The 24502-nt window shown below is 53.4% G+C and overlaps 10 protein-coding genes across 10 annotated transcripts; 4 read left to right on the top strand and 6 right to left on the bottom strand.

The window, feature by feature from the left end:
- Nucleotides 1–396: 396 nt before the first annotated feature.
- On the bottom strand, nt 397–3276 carry V2A60_004159 (uncharacterized protein; the record flags this gene model as incomplete). Its single annotated transcript, XM_083255480.1, has 1 exon — nt 397–3276. One exon carries the CDS (start codon nt 3274–3276, stop codon nt 397–399), a length of 2880 nt encoding a protein of 959 aa, XP_083111606.1.
- A 1462-nt stretch (nt 3277–4738) lies between these two features.
- On the bottom strand, nt 4739–5746 carry V2A60_004160 (4-hydroxybenzoate octaprenyltransferase; the record flags this gene model as incomplete). The annotated part of the gene is made up of 1 exon (XM_083255481.1): nt 4739–5746. One exon carries the CDS (start codon nt 5744–5746, stop codon nt 4739–4741), a length of 1008 nt encoding a protein of 335 aa, XP_083111607.1.
- Nucleotides 5747–6336: 590 nt separating this feature from the next.
- On the top strand, nt 6337–6979 carry V2A60_004161 (GNAT family N-acetyltransferase; the record flags this gene model as incomplete). The annotated part of the gene is made up of 2 exons (XM_083255482.1): nt 6337–6743; nt 6919–6979. 2 exons carry the CDS (start codon nt 6337–6339, stop codon nt 6977–6979), a joined length of 468 nt encoding a protein of 155 aa, XP_083111608.1.
- A 4453-nt stretch (nt 6980–11432) lies between these two features.
- Nucleotides 11433–12815, bottom strand: V2A60_004162 (Dak1 domain-containing protein; the record flags this gene model as incomplete). Its single annotated transcript, XM_083255483.1, has 1 exon — nt 11433–12815. One exon carries the CDS (start codon nt 12813–12815, stop codon nt 11433–11435), a length of 1383 nt encoding a protein of 460 aa, XP_083111609.1.
- A 1431-nt stretch (nt 12816–14246) lies between these two features.
- V2A60_004163 (transcription factor domain-containing protein) lies at nt 14247–15878 on the top strand (the record flags this gene model as incomplete). The annotated part of the gene is made up of 5 exons (XM_083255484.1): nt 14247–14310; nt 14399–14509; nt 14568–15048; nt 15175–15737; nt 15874–15878. 5 exons carry the CDS (start codon nt 14247–14249, stop codon nt 15876–15878), a joined length of 1224 nt encoding a protein of 407 aa, XP_083111610.1.
- Nucleotides 15879–16251: 373 nt separating this feature from the next.
- On the bottom strand, nt 16252–17206 carry V2A60_004164 (ketose-bisphosphate aldolase; the record flags this gene model as incomplete). Its single annotated transcript, XM_083255485.1, has 2 exons — nt 16252–16525; nt 16611–17206. 2 exons carry the CDS (start codon nt 17204–17206, stop codon nt 16252–16254), a joined length of 870 nt encoding a protein of 289 aa, XP_083111611.1.
- A 513-nt stretch (nt 17207–17719) lies between these two features.
- Nucleotides 17720–18314, top strand: V2A60_004165 (uncharacterized protein; the record flags this gene model as incomplete). The annotated part of the gene is made up of 2 exons (XM_083255486.1): nt 17720–18139; nt 18234–18314. 2 exons carry the CDS (start codon nt 17720–17722, stop codon nt 18312–18314), a joined length of 501 nt encoding a protein of 166 aa, XP_083111612.1.
- Nucleotides 18315–18532: 218 nt separating this feature from the next.
- Nucleotides 18533–19581, bottom strand: V2A60_004166 (uncharacterized protein; the record flags this gene model as incomplete). The annotated part of the gene is made up of 3 exons (XM_083255487.1): nt 18533–18859; nt 18966–19387; nt 19455–19581. 3 exons carry the CDS (start codon nt 19579–19581, stop codon nt 18533–18535), a joined length of 876 nt encoding a protein of 291 aa, XP_083111613.1.
- Nucleotides 19582–20182: 601 nt separating this feature from the next.
- On the top strand, nt 20183–21755 carry V2A60_004167 (major facilitator superfamily domain-containing protein; the record flags this gene model as incomplete). The annotated part of the gene is made up of 4 exons (XM_083255488.1): nt 20183–20310; nt 20434–21115; nt 21194–21656; nt 21751–21755. 4 exons carry the CDS (start codon nt 20183–20185, stop codon nt 21753–21755), a joined length of 1278 nt encoding a protein of 425 aa, XP_083111614.1.
- A 986-nt stretch (nt 21756–22741) lies between these two features.
- On the bottom strand, nt 22742–24151 carry V2A60_004168 (uncharacterized protein; the record flags this gene model as incomplete). Its single annotated transcript, XM_083255489.1, has 1 exon — nt 22742–24151. One exon carries the CDS (start codon nt 24149–24151, stop codon nt 22742–22744), a length of 1410 nt encoding a protein of 469 aa, XP_083111615.1.
- Between the last annotated feature and the right edge of the window lie 351 nt (nt 24152–24502).

Consider the following 24502-nt stretch of genomic DNA (forward strand, 5'->3'; position numbering starts at 1 on the left):
CTTCTGTGGGTGCCTGCTGACTCAGCTGCTGGGCTGTGCCTGCCAACATACATGACACTGTTTTGGGATGAAGAGTCAATCGTGTACGCAACACGCATCAAGCTCCGAGAGATGATGAACCTGTAGGGAGAAACGCATTATCGGGACCTTGTTCCCGTCCGGCGGCTTTGCGTTACATCATTACACCATTGTGCAGAAGGAATATCACAACGACTTTGTGATAGGCCGATGGGAGAGCCATCAAGCAGCTTGCTTAAACGTGTACGGTGATGTGTAGTCCAAGTATAATCAAATGCCGCGCTGATATTGAAATGCTGACTCAAAAAGCAAGTATTAATACTACAATGAATACAATGAATACAATGAAAATGCTCATCGCTGTGGTTGGGACACATTTCACATCATGTTACCCAATGCTGCCGCCACCTTTGGCGTCGCCGTGTCGAAAAGAAGCCTCCAGTCTTCTGCCGACAATCGCGACCTCGCTGCTTCCATCTTCATCTCGTCAACAATGCCGTGAATCTCGACAACCGCGCTCTCGTGCGCGTCGAAAATGTCGCAAAGCCCCGACGCGCATCGCCCCTCGTCCCAAAAGGCGGACTCGTACAGGGACGTCTGTCTTTCTGCCAGCCGCTGTTCGAGAGCCCCGACTTGCGTCTCAATCGCCTCCGACGCCGCCGCCGCGCGCGGTGCGCCGCATCTTTCCAGCAGAGCAGTCCATACTTTGCAAAACTGAGAGAGGGAGCAGCGCACCAGCTCCGCAGGCGGTGCGCGCTCCAGCTGCTCCGCCGACCCGGTCGGGCGCTGCTCGAACCGGCTGGAGTTTGTCAAGTCGTTTTGTGCCTGGACAAGGATGTCGAGCATCTTTTCGCTGTCGGCGTACAAGGTGTTCTTGCTTTCCAGCTGTCCAATTGCCATGGGCGCAAGGAGCGACAAGACTTCAAAACTCCCTTGATGCACCGAGTGGAACATGTCGTCCGCATCCAAGCCTGCTCTGCACAAGAGCGTCTTCTCCCCCCCAGGGTGGAACGTGGATAGCACAGAGATATCATATACAGTGTCGCCGATCGAAATCCAAATGTCCCCTGGGGCGTTGTGAGTAGCCATCTCAGATCGAGATATAACGCGGCCTGCCAGAGTGCGCGCCGTGGCAGCGCTCGGCTTGGCAGCCGCGACATGCAAGTGCAAATCAGGCATGCTGGAAGTGTTGATCTGAGCCATCCGCCGGTCTGCATCGAGACTTGTATGCTTTGAGGCACGGTTCAGCGCTTCAGCCACGCTCAGCCCAAACTCGGACGATCCGCAGACATAAGTCGGCGCGGACCGCCTCTGATGGAGGTCTTGAAGCACGGCTGGTGCTCTGCCATGGAAGGCGCGGCAATTTCTCCCTGCAAGCAACTCCAAGTCTCGGCTCTCAGGCTTCGATAGACATAAGACGACCTTCAGATGCGCGCCAAACTTGTCCATGGCGTCCAGCAGCTCATCTGTATAGATGAAACAGCCCAGGTTCTGCGCGCCAATCACCAGCGTGTAGGTACCGACCAAGGAGTCCCGTCGAGATAACCAGCCTAGGAAAACGCCGGCGCCGCCGTTTTGAGCGATGAAGAAGGCCTCGTCGCTTTTGTTCTTGTTTGCCTTGATTCGAAAGTGAGGGCTGGGGGATAGCGCAACGGAAACGGGAAAGGCAGTTTCGCGCTGGCAGATGAATGTCGAAACAAGACCGGCACTGCGACAGCAAATCTCCACAGATCTGGTAACGTGTAAATCGTCGTCGCTCTCAGTGCCAAAGTCTGGAATCGGGTACGTTTTCGTGATGGAGTATGTCCGCGTCTGAGTGCCAAAGTCCTCGCTGTGAACCGTGACCAGGATACCATCTCCTGCGGCAAGGGCCATGGGCGCATCAAAGTCGAGTCTGATAATCTTGGACTCGGTGTCGTGCCTCCCGGTCGACTTGCGATGGATAGGGGTCGCTGTAGCGGGAATTCGTCTCGTAGCTGGATCGCTCCCGAACCGTACAGTCATTGCCTTGCTCAGAGTGTTGGAGATGTGCCACTCTGGAGATTTGGCATTCTGTGTGCCTGACGACGTGTAGAGCTGACCTGCCCGCAGCGCCAGCACGATCCTCATGGCCTTCTTCCGATGCATCTCGTACAGGTCGTAAAGGAGCTGCTGAAAAACGCTGAACGCTTGCGACAGCCTGGGTCCAGCGCTCCCAGACGCAATGTAACTTCGAACAGAGGGCCCGGCCGCAATCTTGTGGATAAGCCGGCGAATAGTGGGAGGGAAATGCCGAGTCCGCATGTCCAGCTCTGCCAGTAGTGTGTCACCCATTGGATCCCCTGCTTTGCCGCAGACTGCGTCCAACATGCGGAACATGGGGCAGTCTGCGCCGCCGGCACCAATGGTTGACAGACCGACGGGCTTGGAGTACTTGGCAAACGTCTGGCCCCAAATGACTTCGTCAATGACCATTTCAAACAGCTCTTCTCGCGCGAGACTGACACCAATCTGGAGCCTTTCAAAGACGCCCGAAATGTCGGCCTCATGGGTGGCGATGTCGCGCAGCATGACTGGCAGTCTCTGCAGCATTTCCGTCGCGGACCGCTGGAAGAGCTCCTGGACCGATCGCTGCGTGCCGGTCGTGTGTATGATCTCGTGCAATCTGCCAAACTGACGATGGGATTCGGGATCACGGTAGTCGCCCTGCAGGAACCAATCTTGGGTACAGGTCCGGTACAAGAGATTGACCAGGTCCTGCTTGTCGTCGGGGAGTGGCGTCTTGTTTTTTTTTGCATCAGAGGCCTCTTTCAAGAGTAATTCTGCTTCTCTGAGCGCCAGGCATCCCGCCTCGCAGCAGACTTGGTCGTCGAAATTGCCCTCCAAGATGCTCTCGAATAAGATAATGGATAATTCCTCATGGTATATCATCTGCACGACAAGCTTGTGATTGTGCAGGTTGATTGGTGTTGAAACGACGCCCTCGCGTGGCCACGCGTAAGACTGTTCGAGAGTGGTGAAGTAGACACTGAAAGCAGAGCATAGCTCTCTGTCTAGGATAGATGCATATGCAATAGTCTCCAGAGTCTCATGGGTGAGGCTGCGATCCAGGACTTCGATTAGCGCCCGGTGCTGACCCATCTGGGCAGCGCGGCCGAGATTTTCGACAACTTCTCGCACCAGCAGGAAGCATTTTTGTATCTCTGGATCCGATACACGGGTCTGGAGATGCTTGAACCGCACAACAGGGGCCAGCAACCCTTCAATTGATTTCGTCATTTTAGGCAAGAGCCTATATCTGCCGCTACAGGGCGTCTAGAAAGCTGCGATACCAGAACAGACTCGACAGTGAGAACTATAGGCTTGATATAAGATGGCTTTTACATTTTGCATAAACATGTGTTTACAATTTGTATAACGTGAACATTTCTTCAACATTGCACCGAGCCGTCCGAGCATAAAATTTAGAGGTCGAAGCGCGTGATGCGCTGTGGCATCAAGTGCCCAGGTAGCTCCGCGGCTGGTGGGCGATTTATCGCGTAGTTTGCCCTCGAGTTTCCACCGCTTCAGGTGAACATTTACATCGCACGGCCCATTAAATTCCATCATAGCGTGCTGGCTGTTTCAGCAGCGATCCCATGGAATTACCCGCCCCGGCACTACTAGTACAGGCCAACAGCGCTGACAGTCGGGCAAAAAGTCAAAACTCGGCACTGACACATCACGGACCGCAGCACATTGTTGGGCAAATCAACCGCAAAGGGTAAAAAAAAAAAAAAAAAAAAAAAAAAAAAAAAATCTCGTCTCATGCAGGGCTGGGTGTGGACTCGGTAGGAGGTTGTCATGGCCGAACGGAACCCGACGCGCGACTTACACGGGCCGAACATTGCTTCGCGAGCAGCGGAGGCCCTATTCTGCGCAGCACCAGGTTCGGAACATGCCTGTCTTCAAGAAAGTCTGGGTGGTTTTCAGAGACCCAGTCAGTCGCACGACAGAATTATTGACAAAGTACAGTGAGTAAGCCATTCATCTTTCGTGTCAAGCGCTTGGGCAGCGGGAAGCGGCGAGGTCCAGCACGTGGCCAAGTCTGAACTAGCACCGGGCTGAGCTCTAGTGACAAGGTCCCTTGTTCACAGCTTTTGCAGCCGGAGATGATCACCCATCGAGGATCGAGGGTGTTGTGTTCGTTATCTGCTCGACATCAAACTGCTCAGTAGGGTTGATGCGCGACTCATGCATAGGAACAGGTCCACAAAAGGGGTCAATCGGCATGCAACCTTTCTTTGTTGGTCCTCGGCTGTCGCCTAGTGGAAAGCTTATCTCCCCCCTGTAGATCAAGAACCCCGTTTGATGACACTACTTTCTCCGTTCGATGCCGAATACCTGCTCAATCTGCGCGAGGAAGGCAACTCGCTGGTAGCGAGGCTTTGTGATAACATCAAACAAGTTGTCCCCATTTCTGGCATCACAATTGTATAGGGAGCCTCGATTGGTCTTTCTCAGAACTGCTTACAGATGTTAGTCTCTCTGTGGTTCTTCCGTTCTCCGCCCCATCGTTCATGCATCTGCCGAGTATAATGGTCAAGTTTTATAGTTTGACAATCCGATGAAATATTTGATTTATTTTGAAGTAATGAATTATGGAGACTTTGATTGATGCGTGAACGGAGTATACCGTGCTACTGTACTATGTAGATTGTACCTGAGTTGGCCTTGGCTATGCAATCGAAATGTGAGTCCGCTAATACAATGAAGCTAGATAGGTAACAAGCAGCGCGCTAGCAATGGAAATGCCCGTAAAACGAAACCCGGCAATGCACCACTTGCCACAGCTCACCCGATCCTCGAGATCGAGCAGGGAAACGATGCCACCGACGCAGAGCGAGCATCCCGCCACGGCAATAACGTTGAACGCAAGCCCCATACCGGCGTACGAGCCCGCAAGGTATAGCAGCATGGATGTGCCCGCCGCAAGCACCTCCAGGACGGGTCTCGCGTATCCCTGCACAAAGACGGCCAGGCTGTTGACGCCGAGTTTCACGTCATCGGCCAGGTCCATGTGCGCATAGATGGTATCAAACAGGACGACCCACAAGGTTGTCGCCGCGGCCAGGCATTGCGTCGACGGGTCGAGCCACGCCTTGTCGCCGCCCATGGCCGCGCTGCCGACGAGCGAGCACAAGCCCATGCAGGCCCCGAGAACCAGCTGCGGCGCGAAAATCTGCCGCTTCGCGAACGGATAGTAGAGTATGGCCGCGACGGTGGGCACGCAGGGCGCCCGCGTACCGGGCGGCAGCAGGAGCAGGCACGCCGCCGACAGGACCGCCAGCGCTGCGGCAAAGACGAGGGCGGCGCCTTTGGTGACGGCGCCGCGCGGGATGGGCCGCGTCTTGGTCCGCTCGACCTGCGCGTCAATCGGCGCGTCAATCAGGTCGTTCCACGCGTGGGCGCCGCTGTTGACAAACACGGCCCCGACGAACACGACGGCCGCGACGCGCAGAGTCTCGCGCAGCGGCGCCCGCGCGAGAAACGCGGCGTGCAGGACGCCAAAGAGGTGCGAGAGGGTGACGACGAAGAGGCCGTGGGGGCGGTGCAGGCGCGCGAGCTGGATGTACGGCGTCCAGGACGCGGGGAGGCTGTTCATCCAGCTGCTGGCGTAATGGCCGCCGAACTGCTGCGCAAGGGGAGACTCGTGAGCCTCGGGTGCTGCAGCGGCGGCGACCTTGTTGAGAGTTTTTGTTTGGGACATGGCTGTTGCGAAATGCCAAAGGAGGATGCAGAAGGCGTATTTTGAGCAGCAATTGACGCGGGCTGTATACGCATGGGTCTCTGCGACCTTTATATTCATTGTACTGGAAGGTGTATGTCTTGTAGATGCGTGACTGTTTGGAAGAGTCAATGTGGCTCTCGTCGGCCCGAGCGCGTTGCACGTTCAAGATGCTGCTCTTGGACGGCTTTCGCCTTGTGGAGTAATTAAGGACCGCCCGAGTTATTCGCCGCATTGATGGTCGGATGATGCCTGTGCTCACAGACCTGACGTCGGGCGATCAGACCGTCCGGCGATGTCCTCGTTAGCATGCTCGGGTCGGCGAATTGCTTCCCGTAATAGTTGCTCCGTCACCGATTCAACCATGTGATGCGACGGATGATTCGACATCGAAATAGATTTGTGACGAGTCGCGAACTCAATAAATACAACGTTACGATTCCCGATCGCAAGTTCCCAACCTGCGCAGGAGTCATTCACACCCCGAGCCTTGTTCGTCAATCAAACTGTGGGCGTGGTCTTTGCATGCGACATTGTAATCACGGCAAAGAAAATCGCAGAAACCAGGCAACATGACTGCTCAATCAGCCGCGCAAGCCACCGGCCGCCTATCATTTCAAACGGCCACCCTCTCTCACGTCGCCGCCTTGAGGGCCCTCGTCGTGTCGGCCTTTCGTGGCCCCTCCAGCCGCGAGGGCTGGACCACCGAGGCCGATCTCTTCACCGACGAGCGCATCTCCGAGGCCGGTCTGGTCGCCAAGATCCAGCGACCGGCCAGCAAGGTCGTCATGGTGCTCGACGACCAGAGCGGGACGCTGCTGGGCTGCGCCGAGATCGTGGGCGGCGGCCAGGGCCCCGTCGCGCAGATCGGCATGGTGGCGGTTGCGCCGAGGAGCCAGGGTCGCGGGATCGGAAAGGCGCTGATGGCGCACCTCGAACAGATTGGGCGGGCCGAGTACCAGGCCGAGAGCATGGAGCTGTACGTGATTTGGACGAGGAACGAGTTGATCGACTTTTATATCCGCAGGGGGTTCTCGAGGACTAAACGGACGAAGCCGTTTCCGTACGGCGAGTTGGTGAATGGAAAGGCATTGCGAGATGATTTATATTTTGTTGTATTGGAAAAGACATTTCCAAAGACTTTACCAAACTAGTTTAAAGCTCAGCTTGGGCCTTGACGTCGCGGCCAGTGTTGGCATGCTCAGGAATACATAATAGCCTCAAGTTTTTTTTTTAACAGGCTTGGCTTCCTATGCCGCGTATTAAATGGGCAATCAAAATTTTTGTTTAGTATCAACCTCGAGTGGAAGGGATCATCTCAGATGACATTGTCAAGGGTATAGAAAGTCGTACTCGACGCTGGCTCGGCATGTAGAGGCGCTGCTGAATTGATGTCAACTCCAGACAAGAGCTCTTCGATCGAGAATGTGCTTGACCAGTACCGAGACTTTTACCGACACCCAGCAGCTTGCAAAAAAAAAAAGAAAATGCAGCTTGGAGACCAGGGTCTTTCGAGTCTACTGGAAATGAGTAAAGAAATGACAACTCTGGGTGCGCCCCTTTCAAAGTTTGGACAGTGTGCATTGAAAGAGTGGAATAGACCCAAAGCATCACCAATCATCAGGCACTAGATGGGTTGTAAGACTATATTTGTTTTCTTTGCCATTGAGTCATGTTATTAATGGTGAATCTCCGCGAATGGCCGGCCGAGCTTAAACTCCAGCTGGAGAACTCCATACAACGACCAGAAGCTACCAAATTCCGCCGAGCAAGCCTTTTTCGGGCCCGTCCTGCCAAAACCTCTTCAAGATGACGATGAACCCGCAGGTTCGCATCAATATGCGAACCCAGTTGCCCCAACCGTCTACGGTTGGCAGCAATGAGCCTTGCTGCCAGTGCTGCAGCAGCGACCATCTCCGCACCTGTCTCTGCCAATCTCGCGCCACCCAGGCTTGCAACGACCCCGGCAGAAAGGAGCAGACCCCTCCCAGTAGCATGCAGCGATGTCGATTGGTGCGTTGTCGTCGTCAATGTCATCCTGGACGTCTGTGGGAGACGATGCAGGGCTTTGATCAGCTTTTCAGGTAAAAATTAGTCTTCCGGTCTGAATAGTAAAAGGAGTCGGGGCTGTATTCTACTTACCCACTGCCGCAGCCATGGCCATGGCAGCAAAACTAATGAAAAGGGCGAGACGCATCGTGGTGAGGGGCTATGTAGGAAGAGTATGTGAAGCTGAGTTTTGATTTGGAGGATAAGATGGAAACGAAAGCATCAAAGCCGGGAGAAACCTCGCTTTATATAGCAATGAAATCCTCTATTTAGCTTCAAGCTCTTCATGGTATATAAAATCGCGCAAGTTAATCCCGAATTACTCCTCGGAAGAGCATCTTGACTCAGCCGGACACATGTCCTCGTAGCGACTTCGGCATAATGCGTCTCGGTAGCCAGCTAGTGAGGCCGGAATCTGTGTGACCTCACTGGGAGGGTGTTGTCTTTGACGCGCAGTGATTCAAAACTGTAAGCTGTTTTGAAATCGCGGAATGGAGGCCTCATAATATAGATCGGCCTATTTCCTTGCTCACCTGCCGTCCACGCCTTTCAGCTCTGCAGACTGGTCTTGAACACACATAAAGCGCCACAATACTCTTCTTGTGTTGTACGCTGATTGGAGAGCTGTTTGAAAAAGAAAGATTGATCAGGGCGAGTAGATCCTCAGACAAAGGGACATGCCTCGATAGCCGCTCTAGGTCTGTGAATGAACACCACGTACGGTGAGCGGCCACCTTTTGCTTACGATCGATGACCCATATGACATCCAAGTACTATTAGGATCAATTGAACAAGATGACCAGCCATCTTCTAGCAGTAAAAAGAAGGCATGTGGCCGATATCCACGGCCAGCAACGGCGGGAACAAGTGTAGAATGACCATTTGTATATGAGTTTAGTGGCATTACGAATCTGCATATTGATTTACCTCGGACTAAAACATGATCTAATAGCTGGCTCAGCGGACTCCATGTACCGCACCATGAATGCTACCATACGACTTATTTTGGCAAGCGGCCAGCGCACATCTGCCAGACATGCTGCACGACGGCAGCATAAATGGTAACCTACCGAACACACGGGGATAGACTATCGTTGGAAACTCAGCGTGAGCCTTGAAACAAGTCAAGGTGCACAACCTCAAAGGCCGGCCGACCACCCGGAGCGAAGGGGAGTTGGCAACATTTGCTCGGTAGTATTTGGTCCTATATGTTTCGGGCGACGGCCCGTAGCTGTTGTTTGACTCGCACCACACCGCAATTGCACATCCACGCCATGTATTCAGATTACCCATACAAGCCCTAATAGGATACAAAGACTGTCGATGAAAGGAAGAGCTTGGGAGGGAAAATGGAAAACGGACAAAGATCGTTGTAAGACTGACGGGATGACTCGGTGGTGAAATCTTTTTTCTCCAGTGAGATAAACTACTGTCACCCTTTCATTCTTTTCTTCATTGAAATTGCCCCTCTCTGTCCGTATAGCTATTGTTTCGATCTGAAAGCTTTCCACGGCTCCCTCTGTCAATCGAGACTGCAAGTATTCGAGCTACGCAGCCAAGACAATGGACCAAATTAGCGCCCGTGTTAAAGCTGAACTAAGACAAACATATCCAGACAACTGCTCCATGTAGATCAGGGTAGCAAAAAACTCCACCACGGGCTTAAATAGCGTACCCGTTCGAGTCGTTGGGCAATTCCGGCCCGTCAAGCGAAGTCGCGCTACCTTGCAACTGAACACGAAAGTCCCTGCCATGTTTCACTTTTCGACGACATGTTGCTGCAGGGATACATACAAGGATCTCACTCAACATGGTGCTCCGGACTCAACCATGAACTGCCGCTTCGTGCAGCTGCGTGAGTTGCAAAAGCTGACAAGGCCTGACGTTCTACAGCATGTCCCGCTCGGGTCTGGGCCAGATCAGTTACAATCCCGGTGCGCACGCTTAGAAAAATCCAGTCCAAACTCTGCCAGAATGAACACTCGGGTGGTTTCAATCATTCAAGCGTCCACTACTACCATCATCTGGACCGTGTTTGAAAGCCCAGAGTCTCGCCGATGTCGGGAGGCCCAAAGACGATGCTTCTGTGGTCGCTGGAAACGGTACACAGGGTGTAACATGAGGCTGTTTCTCAAGGGAACTGCCGATATAGAGCGTCCGCTGGACTCGAAGCCTGGTTTTACAAAGTCTTAGACTTGCCCAAGACAGTGCGCAACAAATTACCTCGCACACATGTAAACAACGTCTGGCTAGAATTGCGAAAGAAAAACGTACAAACGTACCACAATTCCACCGTGCGTGATAATACAGCTAGCCTACAATAGCTGTTGCTTAGTAGAAGCTGTTGCGATTAACGCCATCAAGGTTGTGTCCGCGATCATGAATGAGAAAACGATTAGCAAGAGTTGCAAATCATCGTCTTATGTTTTGGCTGGCATTAATAAAGCGTCTTTAAGATAGGTTCTAGCCGATTGACGACTGCTCGAAGAGATATCCTGCTCTCCTGGGTTACTTGTCTTTTATTTCACTTTCATAAATAGATTATCGCTATCCAGAATTGCAACTGTCACTAGGCAAGTCTACAAGGAGTCTACTGCCTATAGTCTCTCTCTCCTTTAGAAATAGTAAGAACTGCATTGGCTAGTAAAGGCTGGCTTCTGTCTGATGCTATTTGGAAATCTTGTGTGGAGGAATCAAGAGCGACGTCTGGCTAGAATTGCGAAAGAAAAACGTATAAACGTACCACAATTCCACCGTGCGTGATAATACAGCTAGCCTATAATAGCTATTGCTTAGTAGAAGCTATTGCGATTAACGCTATCAAGGTTGTGTCCGCGATCATGAATGAGAAAACGATTAGCAAGAGTTATAAATTATCGTCTTGTGTTTTAGCTGGCATTAATAAAGCGTCTTTGAGATAGGTTCTAGCCGATTGACGACTGCTCGAAGAGATATCCTGCTCTCCTGGGTCACTTATCTTTTATTTCACTTTCATAAATAGATTGTCGCTATCCAGAATTGCAACTGTCACTAGGCAAGTCTACAAGGAGTCTACTGCCTATAGTCTCTCTCTCCTTTGGAAATAGTAAGAACTGCATTGGCTAGCAAAGGCTGGCTTCTGTCTGATGCTATTTGGAAATCTTGTGTGGAGGAATCAAGAGCGACGTCTGGTGCTTAACACTATCCAGCAGAATACACTTATACTAGACTTTCCGTTTTGCTCCCCTGTTTCCGATTTATTTCGTGTACCGGGGACGATTTATCTCGATTGCAAGCTGTACAGTTCTTGTTGGTCGCTATGGAGTAGTTGATAGGCGCGGGAGGCGACATTTCGCAACGTGGAATGTCTCGGCGACTTGATGCGAGCCCGTCACTATAGATTGATCACGTATTCTGGGCACAACCATTCAATAAATTAAATTTCACATATAGATCCTACATTCAGCCATGCCATGACACCTCTGGCCCACAAGTTTGTTCTAATTGTATACAGCGTGGAACTCCAACAGGTGGAGTTGAGCATTGCCGTCATCTTCTTGTTTCAAAAATCCCAGCTCGTTTCACAATCATCGGCATGATTATCGATCCCTCCTCTTCGGAGACAAAAAGTAGCTGCATTCTACGCACAAGTCCCCATCTCATCTCTGTTCAACCGAGGCACACTTATGCCGAGTCCTTGAGCGAGGCCCCAGAGCATCTCATATAGAGCCCACGCTCCAGGGTCGGGAATTTCTCTTGTCGCCGCATCGCCGACATAGCTTGCCCTCCCCATTTTCGGTTTGATCCAACATGTTGCTCGGGCCTTGTCTCCTGCAATTTGAACTGCGGCAGAAAAGTCGCCCGTTTCGGCGTACTTGTCGGCAAACGGGATAAAGACATCCATAACAGTCCGGTCGCCTTCCCTTGCCGCTGTGTGCCCCTGCAGACTCTTGACAGCTGAAGCCACAGATTTGGCTAATTGTTCCGACCGATTGTAACCTGAGTGGAGAGATAGGGTACGTTTATCTGCATGTTGGGCGAGGGCTGAGTAGAAAGCCGAGAGGAAGATCCCAAAGATGGCCCCTAGCGTGCCTCCCATCTTATCGACCGTCTCCATAAGGATTCGAGTAAAGTTAAGCAAGGATCCTTGAGATGCAGCACCCTTATCGAGTAAGAGAAGTACACCTTCGCACAGGTCTTTGACTGCCTCACCGCAGTCTCCGTCGCCCATAATCATGTCCCATTGTGTGAGATGTGGCTCCGACGAGATGGCAGCGTCGCAGGCTGAGCGAACGGCTCTATCCAGCACCGACCCATCTACAGGGAAATCTACCTTTGGCTCCAATATATCTCTAACCGAGGTTTCCTCTTCAGTCTGTGCTTTGCCACTTGCGCCATCAGTGGATGATTTGTCGACAGATTTGATGGCGTGGCCAGCAGAGCCTACAATGTTGGGCCATGAGACTGCCGTTGTAGGCCGATCAAGCAGGGCTAAAAGTTCCGGCACAGCGGTATCACACTGTCTGGCAGCCGCGGAAAGATTGGCTAGAGAGATGGAGAAGCCTGGAGCGTTGAGTGATGTCTCGAATGCGCCGACCATGGTACGGCAAGGCTGCAAACTGTATCGTTTTGCCAACTGGATCTGGACCTCGTCTGTCAGAGCACCAAGTTCAAGGGCTGACAAGCCACCGCAATTATTTATTAACAATACGGTCTCATCACCGCTATCAAATCTGGCAAACCCTCGTTCAGGGTCACTTTGATCACATAAAAGATCAAGACATTCTTTGACAATCTCGTCGATGGACGGAAATGGCGTCAAGGTGCGTTGACCAGGTTCGTTGTGGATTCCCGCGCCGATGATGCAAGTATCTTCAGCAACGGATTGGTGTTGTCGCCCAGGCACGTGGCAGTGATCCAGAGCGGAGCCAATAGAGACGGTTTGAGCGTTGACGGCTTCAGCAAGACGGATGCAGTCATCGAAGAGCCAGTTCTCAGCTGCCGCGGAGCAGACCATCTTCATTGCTGTGAGAGAGCCATCAGCACTTGCTCTGTCTTGCAATACACATCGTGCTTGTTGACAACGATGCAGATGTTGACTCACTGAAAATGTGACCTGGCAAACCTCTTCTACCGACCCGAGCGCACTTGCTCCTCCCAATAGAGACGTCATCAGTCGCCGCCACAATGACAATTCTTTTGTCTCTCTGTAGCCCGGACAAAGCTGCCTTTGCCCTGGCTTTCTCGGCAGCTAGCCCAAAATGTAGACGGTCACCAGTATAATTGGTAATTAGAAGAATAGTTCCCTGCGCTGACGGAGCGGCTTCAATTGCTGCGAGGACCTGGCTTGCACTCGGCGAGGCGAATATGTCACCGCAAGCAGCGGCCGAGAGGAGACCATCGCCGACGAAGCCACTCCAGGCGGGCTCATGGCCGGAACCCCCACCACCGATGACGCTCACGCGAGATTGATCATGCTGCTTGTGAGAAACGACACGATTATCTTGGTCCAGGGTCAAGTGAGGATTTGCTGTGACCAGGGCTCGAAGAGCTCGAGGGACGAGTGTGTTGGCGGCAGTTGAAGGAAAGTAGTGTTTCGTGGACATATCGGGCAACGCATTGTCGGTGAGAGGGGAGGTTGAACTGGTTGCTTCGCCACTGCCATTTTGTATGAATATGAGGACAATTAACACTGCGATATAGCAGCGTCAAAGTACTAACTCAGCGGACATGAGTTTGGTATCGCTGCTGCTGCTGCTTTTGGGTGGCTGGCTGAAGCCTCAACGGCGGTGCCGCGAGACGTGGCCAGGCCCAGACAACGCCACGCTGCGGACCGACTAGGGGTTCAGCATTATGGAAGACTGGCGAGAACAAGTGACGTAAAGCGGATAAATGGGCCAAGACGTTTTGTTTCGCGTCAACCATCTCATTGAGTGAAATCTGAAAGCTTCCCATTGAGCGTGTTGGTCAACTTGGTAGCTGGTAGCTGCATACCTGGGACAGGCCACAGACTCAACGCCTCAGGCAACTAGACCCACCTTTTATGTACCAAGGTACACATCAATCATTGCTGCTACAGCCCACGATAGCTTCAATTCAGCATACTCATATCCTGGCCTTGTTTAACAATATTAGAGCACTGCCTGTGTGATTCGGTACTTGCTAACACGATGGCCAACGCGACCGATGCTCAACTAACGCACTTCTAGTCTCGTCTCTTGGTGCGGCTTGCCCCACCACACCGGTTAAGTCGTCGTTCCAGCACTTCGGAGTGGCTGAGACGACATGCTTCATGCTCCCACTCCTCTCCACAGTTTAGTTTGTCCGCGAGACGCAGCCCAGCCCATATATAGCTCAATGCTTGTCCGCGAGACGCTGCCGTGAAGCAGTCATCACAGTTCGTCTTGTACAGCGCCGCCACGGACTACAAACCATGCCATGAATGCAGATCAAGATGCGCGACCGCGAAGACGAGCTCGAAAGTCGCGCGGCACGGGGCTTCGGACCACCACTGGCTGGTACGTAAACCTCGTCACCGAAGTCGCTGGGTGGAACGCTGATTTTATTCTCTTTCCGTTTGTTTAACGCAGTCTAACCTGTCGCAAGCGCCACAAGAAATGCGACGAGAAACGGCCAGTATGCGGCCCATGCTCCATCTCGGATCGCCGCTGCGTATTTCCCCAGGATTCGGGGACCGCGACAGTTTCCGAGACATCGGTCCAGCGCACGTCAGCAAGAGAAACGTCCGGGGCCACTGATTCAAGTCATGGTCCAGCGGACTCGGCCTATGAGCCCCAGCAAACGCCGTCATCACCGAGTCCACCGACGGCGCAACGACCCGCTGTCTCAGACCACTACAGCAACCATATCGACCAGGTCTTGCCCACCAGCGATGAGCAGCTGACGGTACAAGCCGACGGCGGCTTCATTTGTTCTCCCCAGTCGATATCCTCCGAGACCTGGTCCGCAAACTTTGCTTCCATTCGCTGGTTGGACCTTTTGGCGAATGATGCGGTGCAGGCAGATCATAACTATCCTCCGGCTACGGGGCCGTTGCCCCCAGACGGGCAGAGCAGGAGCACCGGGCCGCCGCACAACAACTCAATCTTTGTCCACGTCTCACCCGCGCTGTTGAATGGCCAGGCTCAGTTACCAGAAAACTTGGATCCCGAGTTGGAGCGTACGGCATGGCAATCAGTGGGGGACGTCATTTTATCTGCACACGAGGCCAAGCTTTTCCGTCACTTTGCTGATCGGTGTGCTTCATGGCTAGATATATTTGACCCGCATAAGCTATTCTCCAGCTATGCGATCCGTTTGGCAATCCGAAACACAGGCTTGATGAAAGCAATTCTGGCCTTGTCTGCTAAACATCAGTACAGTGACGTCGATGCCGCCGCGCGTCAGCTGCGCATAGATGCCGATGGTGACTACGAAGATGGCGAATGGATTCGATATTACTACGAGACGCTCCAGTACGTCCGCGAGACTCTCAAGTACCCCAGCTATTCTCATTCCGAAGAGCTACTTGCAACTGCACTCACCATTTCTGTATATGAGATGCTTGATGAATCCGATGGATCCGGCAACTGGCAGAGGCATCTCAAGGGAATATTTTGGATCCAGAGGTCTCAGGACGTTGATGGAGGTTGTGGTGGCTTACGCCAGTCGGTGTGGTGGGCTTGGCTTCGCCAGGATCTGTGGGCAGCTTTTCGAGAATCGCGAGCTTGCCTCAGTTTTTGGGTGCCCAGTAGAGCCATCCATGATCTAGATCAGAACGAGCTGGCTGACAGATCCATCTATATTCTGTCCCAGGCCATCAACTATCGGGCCAATGTCCAAGCGGCCGCCGCAACGACATTACCAGATGACACGAACCGCACCAAACTCAAAAAACAAAGACAGCACTTGGTGTCTATGATGGAGCAATGGCGATCCCACCTAGGTGAGGAGTACAAAGTACTTCCAACGCCAACAACCGCTTCTGGCGAGGTTTTCACCCCCCTTTGGATTCATCCGCCCCGGTTCGGCGCTGCACTGCAGGCGCATAGCTTTGCCCAGATTTTACTCACACTGCACAGTGTGAGCCCGATTGCATCGGGCTTTCACGGATACGTAAAGATGCAACGGACTCTATCCGAGGCGGTCAACACAATATGCGGCATTGCTCTGCAACTCAAAGATGAGAGCTGCCAGATCCTGTCCGCACAGTGTCTATATGGTGCTGGGCTTTGTGTGACCAATGCGGATCAGAGAGCCAAGATAATATCTCTGATGGAAGAGTGTGAGAATCGCGTCTGTTGGCCACCCATGGCAACGTGGAGAGAAGATCTACGTAGGGACTGGGAGAGGGCTGACGCAGACGATTACAGTAATACGTCCAATGATTGACAGTAGAATATGATTCATGCTTCAAGGTCTGTGTTACCTGGCTGCTGTGCATCTTTTGGCTTTTCAACTCATCTGGCCATCCCAGTGGACTTGCATACATCCATCTGCCACTCCATCAAGCCTCGCACCGCCATGACCCCTCCTTCCATCAGCGTTGTCAAGCTGGCAGTCGGCGCCGTTGTTTGGAGATGGACCAGGTAATCGTCCAGCACAAGCTTGTTGACGTTGACCTTGGAGACGCCGCCGCCAATGCAGCGTCTCATGATGGCCTCTGGGAAATCGTTGGTGCCGTGAAGAACGATGCGCACTCGGCCATCTACCTTGTGCTGGATCTTTTTTAGCCTACATAGAAAGCGCACATTAGTCTCGAAACATAATGACACAAATGACCACGCGCATTGCCTGACGGAGCGCAAGCTTTCTTTACCTATCAAACTGCAGCTCCGGTCCGCGTGGCCCGTACTCTCCATGAACGTTACCAAACGCGGGCGCAAGAAAGTCGATACCGGTGGCAATAAAATCGTCCACCTGATCCTCCGTCGTCAATGCGCCCTCCAGCTCCTCGGTGCTCGCAATGCCGTCCTCACCCCCTTCTATCCTGCCCGGCTCCGCCTCGGTCGCTATCCCGCGCTCGTGACAGTACCGCACCAGCTCCGCGGTTCTTGACAGGTTCTCTTCCATCTCGTAGTGGCTCATGTCCACCATGATGCTGTCAAACGGCAGCGTATCTGCCGCCTGCCGGATGAGAGCCTCGTCCTGGGCGTGGTCGAGGTGGATGGCGATGGGAACGGACGCTTGTCTCGCAGCATGTGCCGCGGCAATGATCAGGAGACCCGACGAAAAGGTGATGGCCCACGGAAACACCTGTATGATGAGGGGGCTGCGCTTCGCCTCGGCGGCCTGGACGAAGGCTATGATGTGCTCGATGTTGTAAGCGATAGGGGCGAGGACGCCATAGCCGTTTTCCTCGGCATCTTTGAGGATCTGATAGGTTTTATTGGAGGTAGGATTCCAGGCGGCCATGTTGTCATGCTCTGGAAGGTTGAAGGGAAATCAAGTTTGGCAGGAGATGTCAAGGTGGTTTGCTGTCGCCGCGTCCAAGTTGCCACAGTCGCAGACTTGGAAACAATTGCGATGGAATCGTTGGTTCAACGTGGGGTAATTAGGGACCAGAATAATACATGGCTTGAGCTTTCCTCAAATGTCTCTGCCGAAATAGCGACGACCACCAACTAGCCCCGAGCTCCTAGACGCTGCGGGATTCTGGTGTAGAGCCAACCCATGAGCGGAGCGACCGCGTCTCGAGGCACGGCATTGTCTTTGGTGTCGAGGCTCTGGCCGACGTCGCAAGTCAATGAATGGCCTGATTACTAGTTTGAAAATGGGAACTTGAAATTCCAGACAAAAGTACATCATCTGTCTCGTCGGTGAGTATGTGTGCTGTTCCCCCTCGCAGACCTTTTCTCGCAAACACGCGCACCCGACACCCTTTCTCACAGCCTACCTAATCCTCGACGAACCCCCAGCCCGCCCGTCATGACCACGCCGAGCAACAAGCTTCGCATCGCGATCGGGGGCGACGACGCCGGCTTCTCCTACCAGTCGGTGCTCTCTCGCGACCTGGCGTCCGACGAGCGCGTCGCCGCCATCATCCGGGTCGGCCCGTCCACGGCGTCGGACAAGACGCCGTACCCGACCTCTGCCATTGCCGCCGCCGAGGCCGTGGCCGCCGGGGCCGCCGACCGGGCCGTCCTGGTCTGCGGCACGGGGCTGGGCGTGGCCATTGCCGCGAACAAGGTGCCCGGCGTGCGCGCCGTCACGGCCCACGACAGCTTCTCCGTCGAGCGCGCCGTCCTGAGCAACAACGCGCAGGTGCTGTGCCTCGGCCAGCGGGTGATTGGCGTCGAGCTCGCGCGGCGGCTGGTCAGGGAGTGGCTGGGTTACACTTTTGATCCGGTGAGTGGACCGGTCCCGGGGCTGTTCCGCGGACCAAATACGGAACGGAAAGAGAGAAAAAAAAAATTCTCACACTCTTCCATGCATCTTATAGAATTCGGCGTCGGCGGAAAAGGTCCAAATCATTGAAGAGTATGACGCGAAGAAATCGAAACAGGTGGTTGAAGTTGCCTGATGGAGATGGCGCGAGGTGTAATCAATTGGCTATTCTACGCAGCCCGAGCTTATAGTCTTTAGCCGTTCAAATTGGCTGTGTGGTCGAGACTCGTGTTATAGTTTCAGTCTCAGCAAAGTTGATCAACCGTGTTGGTTTCGCCATGGCTACACTAGACAAAAGACAGACGTGGCAAATCATGCAACCATTTCACAATTTACTATGTATCCCTCCATCATCTACCATGCCCCGACAATGCCTGCTATTGGGATATCGATACCGGTGGTGTACGTCGACGTCTCACTCAACAAGTACACATACGCTCCGCCGAGCTCCTGTGGCAGCGCCAGCCGAGGCATCCCCCCGTAATGCTTCATCTTGGTACCCCATTCCGGGTCTTTCTCGACATAATACGTCAGTGCCGTCTTGACGAACCCCGGGGAGATGCTGTTGACGCGGATCCCGTATTTTGCCCACTCCATGGCCAGAGTGTGCGTCATGTTTCGCACGGCGCCCTTTGTCGCGCCGTACGGAGCCGACGGGGCAGCCTGGTAAAAGGTACGAATCTAGTGTTAGCGCAACCGATACTCTTCCTCTTCTTCTTCGTTGCTTCTAGGAGCAGCAGCAGCAGCAGCGGCAGCAAGGCCGCTCGTGGGGCGGAGATTGTCTTACCCTGTTGGGGCGGTACGAGGTCATGCTCGCGGTAAAGACGATGCTGCCCTTGCACCCGAGCCTGATAAAGGTCCGCGCCGCGGCCGTGGCGCAGTTCCACGAGCCGTAGACGTTGAGCTCAAACAGCCGCTTGACCTGGTCCATGGTAAAGTCGAGCGCGGCCTGGTGCTTGGTCGCGCCGGCGTTGGCCACCATGCCGTCGAAGCGGCCCCTGCCGGCGACGACGGCGTCCAGCGCCGCCTGCACGCTCTCCTCCTTTGTGACGTCGCAGTGCTGAAACTCGAGCCGGCCCGGGAAGCGCGCCTCCAGGGCGGCGAACGCCTCGGCGGGCTCGGAAATGTCGAGGCTGAAGACGCAGGCGGCGTCGTTGGCGAGGCAGACTTCGGCCAGCGCCAGGCCGATGCCCTGGTTGGCTCCGGTGACTATCGAGTGTCAACAGGGAATGCGCCTCCTTTTTTTCTGTTCGTTTGGTAGAGAGTAATCACTGACTGGCTATGACCTTTCCTGAGAGATTGACACTCCAGTCATGGTTTGGCCCGGGAAGTGTGCTCATGGTTGTGATCTGGGACGAGGCACCGTCGTCGTGCCCAATTGCACCATTCGCAGCAGCAACCATTGTTATGAGAGGATAGTATTATTTGGGGGCGTTACGAAGTGAGATTCAAGGGGTTGAAGGGGATAGAATTATTGCTATTTTCTTAATTCGACTTTTGCCGTTAAATATCGTGCTTCGAGTCGGCTTGTATGCTAGCCGACGCCCCCCCTCCTCGACTTACACGACTCGCGTACATCGACTCAACTCGGCGCAGCGTTCCGTATTGGACACAAGCAGTGCCCTCGACACGAGGTATCTCCCCAAGCACATACCGAAGCAAGCCACTGGTCCGGCTGCGCGAGACGCGACCCATCCCGGCCTCCTCAGCTCCTCCACAATTACCCCAGAAAACCTAGTTTCCAAGAATATTGGAAATGCTAGCGTCTCCACGATTTTCTCCAACGTTGATCGGCGTCAAAAACATGTTTGCCCGGCCCATGGGACCATTTTCCCCTTTCGGTACTCATTCTCGTTCCGGGCCGCGAGGTGGTGAATAAAAAGTTGATAAAGATGGCACTTGTTCGTTGAGGATACCAAGACTGCGATACTCACACCAGGCCGCGCTCTTGGTCACACTCGATCCCCTGACTCATACAAAAACAATATGCCATCTGATTTCACCATGGAGAACAAACTCAGTTACGAGCATCACGATGTCTTGAAAACTGCCCAAGACTCGTCCGTGATGGATGCCCCTCTGACGCCGGAAGAACTGGAACTCGAGAAGAAGCTCGTCCGGAAGATTGACCTGTACATTCTTCCATGTATGTGGTTGATGTATTTGCTGTCCTATATGGACAGAACCAAGTAAGTATCGATCTGTAGCGCTTACCGCAGTTGCAGTCCAGGACCAACAGTCTAATTTTGCTCTAGTATTGGAAACGCCAAGATTGCCGGAATGGACAAGGACCTCAACCTGGACTCGAACAAATACTCCATTGCCCTGACAGTCTTCTTTGTCAGCTACGTCGTCTTTGAAGTGCCTTCCAACATGATCCTCACCAGGACCCGACCGAGCCGCTACCTCGCGACCATCATGTTCCTCTGGGGCGCCGTCACCATTGGCATGGCCTTTGTCCCCAGCTACGGCGCCCTCGTCGCGTTCCGCTTCGTCATGGGCCTCCTCGAGTCCGGGTTCGCCCCGGGGATGCTCATGATCCTCTCGTCGTGGTACCGCAAAGAGGAGCAGAGCCGGCGCTTCGCCGTCTACATCTCGGCCGCCATCCTGTCGGGGGCCTTTGGCGGCCTCCTCGCCGGCTCCATCACGACCGGCCTGCACGACTCGCACGGGATCCAGGGCTGGCGCTGGCTGTTCATCGTCGAGGGCGCCGGCACCATGTTCGTCGCCCTGATTGCGGCCTTTGTCCTCCCCGACTTCCCGAGCAACACCTCGGACCGCAAGCTGAGCCCGGCGGAGAGGGCCCTGGCGATCCGCAGACTCGAGGTCGATGCCAGAAGCCGGCCCGCGGAGGAACAGCCGCGCCTGAGCCACGTGCAGGCCCTGAAGCTGAGCGTGACGGACTGGAGAACATGGCTGCTGGTGGTTGGTTACATGGTGAGTCGAAAAATTGAAACTTTGCCATCGCGTCCCGGATGGCAGTACCCGTCGTGTCTAACACGTGTTGCTTCACAGGCTATTGTCGGATCATCCACGCTGTCTTACTTCTACCCGACCCTGGTAAAAGGCCTGGGGTACCAAGCAAAAGACGCGCAGTACATGACGATTCCGATCTTCGGGGTAGCATTCGTCACGACTGCCATTATCGGATACGTCGCCGATAAGAACTCCAAGTGGCGCGGCGTGATCCTCGGTGCCATGATGGGCGTCGCCATGCTCTGCTCCGTTGTCATCTGCGCCGTGTACAATGTCAAGGCGCGATACGCTCTCCTCGTCATCATGGCGTCGGGGCTCTGGGCATCCAACGGGCTTGCGCTCTCGTACGCATCCGTAACGTTTTCCTCGATGCCAAACGAGACAAAGGCAGTGTCGCTGGCACTCGTCAACGCCATGGGGAACCTGGCCCAGATCTATGGGGCCTACCTGTTTCCGTCTGGAGACGCCCCAAAATACCTCACTGGTTTCGGTGTCATCAGTGGTATGTGCTTGACCGGGGTGTTGGCCTATCTGTCGTTGCATGTGTTTCTTGGCCGTACCGCGAAGCGTCGCGCAGGACATTGATACTGATCCAGACTAAAACTCTCATATATATTCTCTGCTTTGATTCGATTCTGATTTTGGTCTCATTTGGTGCTGTCATGGTACGGATTTATTTTGCCCATTCTTGAGTAATGACCAGTAAAGCTACCAGTCTCATCACAGGTTATCCCGGAATCCAAGACGGCGTGCTAATTATTCATAACAGAGCACCCATGCGGTAATGCAATGCTATTCTAGTCTTCTTAGCTGCTAGGGTTCGGCGTCGCTCATGGCCCGTTGAACTCCTCAGTACCCTTTGGGGGAACCATTATAGCCTTTTCTGGCACTGTTATACGAGAGAGCGACCCCGGGCCCGACGGTGTAGGCGTGAGAAAGCCTAAAATTCTCAGCGAATTGTCAATATCGAAGTGAGCATCTCAGCCCGGTGTTGAGCAACACTTTAAACCAAAGCTGTCCAAATCAATGCGGGCAATGTGGCTAGCCGTAATTGTATTGCGTTTGGTGTCAGTAACGGCCATGCTCGAAGTGTCACGTAACTTTCATGCCGGACACCCAGTTTGACGATTAGCTTTTTAGAAAGAACTAGTTGGCATCAACAGGGCTCATATATGCCATCTACCTCGCGGGAGCTATTCAGGAACGCGCTGGTCTACTGCGAACCGCTTAAAGCGGCGTGTGAGAGAGGTTAAATTTCCACAATTAATACTGCCTCTTCTCACCCAGTACAGAAAGCGAATGGTGAAGAGGGCTCTTTCTCTCAAATTCGAATGTTCTATTGAAATCTCAAGATACGGATCTGATCAGGCCAAACTAGTAACGATATCGAACTGTAGTGGTAGGTTTTTTAGCCCAGGATGTTGAAAAGGCACTCCACATCAATCAATTTTGCGTTTCTGGGTAGCGACTGACGGCTTCCCAGTATCGAACTAACACACACGTATCAGTGAATCTCTTGTTCATCAGCGCATGTGCCTTTGTACTAACCGGACGCTTTGAACGAACGACTTGCTAGAAAACACGACTCTATCCAGCCGTGAGAAGAGGTCTGAATCCAAAAGAGATACCCTCAAGTCCTTCGGGTTCTTTATACACATAGCGCGTGCCACGCATATAACTCAACGAGTATCCAGTGCGGTTTACCGACACTGACAAATCAGCGTGTTTAGCCCTTCCGTACGGGCCGTGCACCTTGCCTTTGTTGGTGGTGAAAGTGAGCTGACCGAGCTTGTGGCCATACCTGACGTCGACGTTTTCAATATATTCGTCATCTTCGAGAGAGAATTCTTGCCAATGAGCTTTTTTCAGGCATTGACCATCGTCGTCTGGCCAGTTCCTGTCGCGGTATCTCACCGCGAGCATGAGCACGTTGTCGGCAGCGCAGATCACAATACTGGTCATCTTCGGCCTCCGCTCGCTTATCGCCGCGGGAGCGTCCGCACTCCAGAGAACAGATTTTGTCCAGCGACCATAGGGTCCGAAGAAGACCTCCCGGTCAAGACTACGCAGGGCTGACTCTGACAGATTTGCTTTGCCATCTAGAACGGGCCAGAACTCGACATATTTCAGAACGCTGTCGAGCATTTCCGTGTCGTAGTCCGCGTAAGCCCGCATAGCAGAAGCCTCCTTAGTCCCTTTGTCTAATCCCGACAGGCTGGGGACAAGCCGATGATCATAAGGTTGGACTTGCTTTCGGCCCTCGGCGTAGGTCTTCTTGGCGTGAGAGACATAGTCGATAAAATCACGCTTAGTCCTGGTAGCAAAATCGCTGACGAGGGTAGCATAAGCCTCCTTCCATAACAAGACCAGCCCAGGTGGCACGCCAAGAGCCTCAGCCGTGTCAATTGCGGTTTTCGCGAGTGTTAGCGTCATGTCGTCAGCCGGTCCCTGAGAAGTGGACAAGTCCCTGGCTGACAGGCCGGAGGAATTCAATCTTCTAAACTCGTCCGGCAAGACTTGAGTGACATACTTGTCCGAAAACCCCCATTCCAACCCGTGATTGATGCCTTCAGCCAAAAGCGACAAATGTAGGTTCGCTGCCTGCGCAAACAGCGGAAGTGTAATCGCGGCGTAGTATGCGGTCTGCAATTCTGGAATACTGCTGCGCAAGAGAATGAGAAGTCCAGTATGGTAGTTCTGAATCAGCGCATGGTATTTCCCTTTCTCCTCTGGGGTTTTGGCTTCGCTATACAGCTTCATGACGTTTGAATACTCTTCCGCATTTCGGCGGATACCCTCCGACTTGGCCTGGATTGAGCGTACTTGATATTCTTGAAGCCTTGTTCCCACCAAGTTCTCAATCCTCTCACGAACCTGGATCCATGGGTCGACTGGTTTTGGGGCAGGAAACAGGATAGCGGATAGAACTGTCACGAGCCCGAACACAATAGACCCTATACCGGGCACGGCGTTGAGCCCGATGGCCCAGACTACCATTACCAGTTGACAGATCTCGTTGGTGTTCTACAAGTTTATTTTCGAGCCAGTGGCCGCCGTGCTGACGGCTTTTTCCGCAAGCGTTTTGGCGATCTCAACCTGGAACTGGCTCATGATGAATAGAAGGAAACGCCGCAGCGAGTTGTCAGAGAGTGAATACTAGACAGGTAGCGAATGAGTGGAACCGTGTGTGTTTGGCAAATAAAGTTGCAACAAGCAAAACAAGAATGATAGTGCGGAGGGGATCGTTTTATACATATGCTGCCTGTCTGGATTGTACAGCAGACAAGCACGCCGTAGCTGGAGCTGCAACACAATACTAGATTTACGGGACTTGTAAACTTCTGCCAA

This window comes from Cordyceps javanica, chromosome 2 (genome assembly GCF_051103115.1).
Source record: "Cordyceps javanica chromosome 2, complete sequence".
Lineage (NCBI taxonomy): Eukaryota > Fungi > Ascomycota > Sordariomycetes > Hypocreales > Cordycipitaceae > Cordyceps > Cordyceps javanica.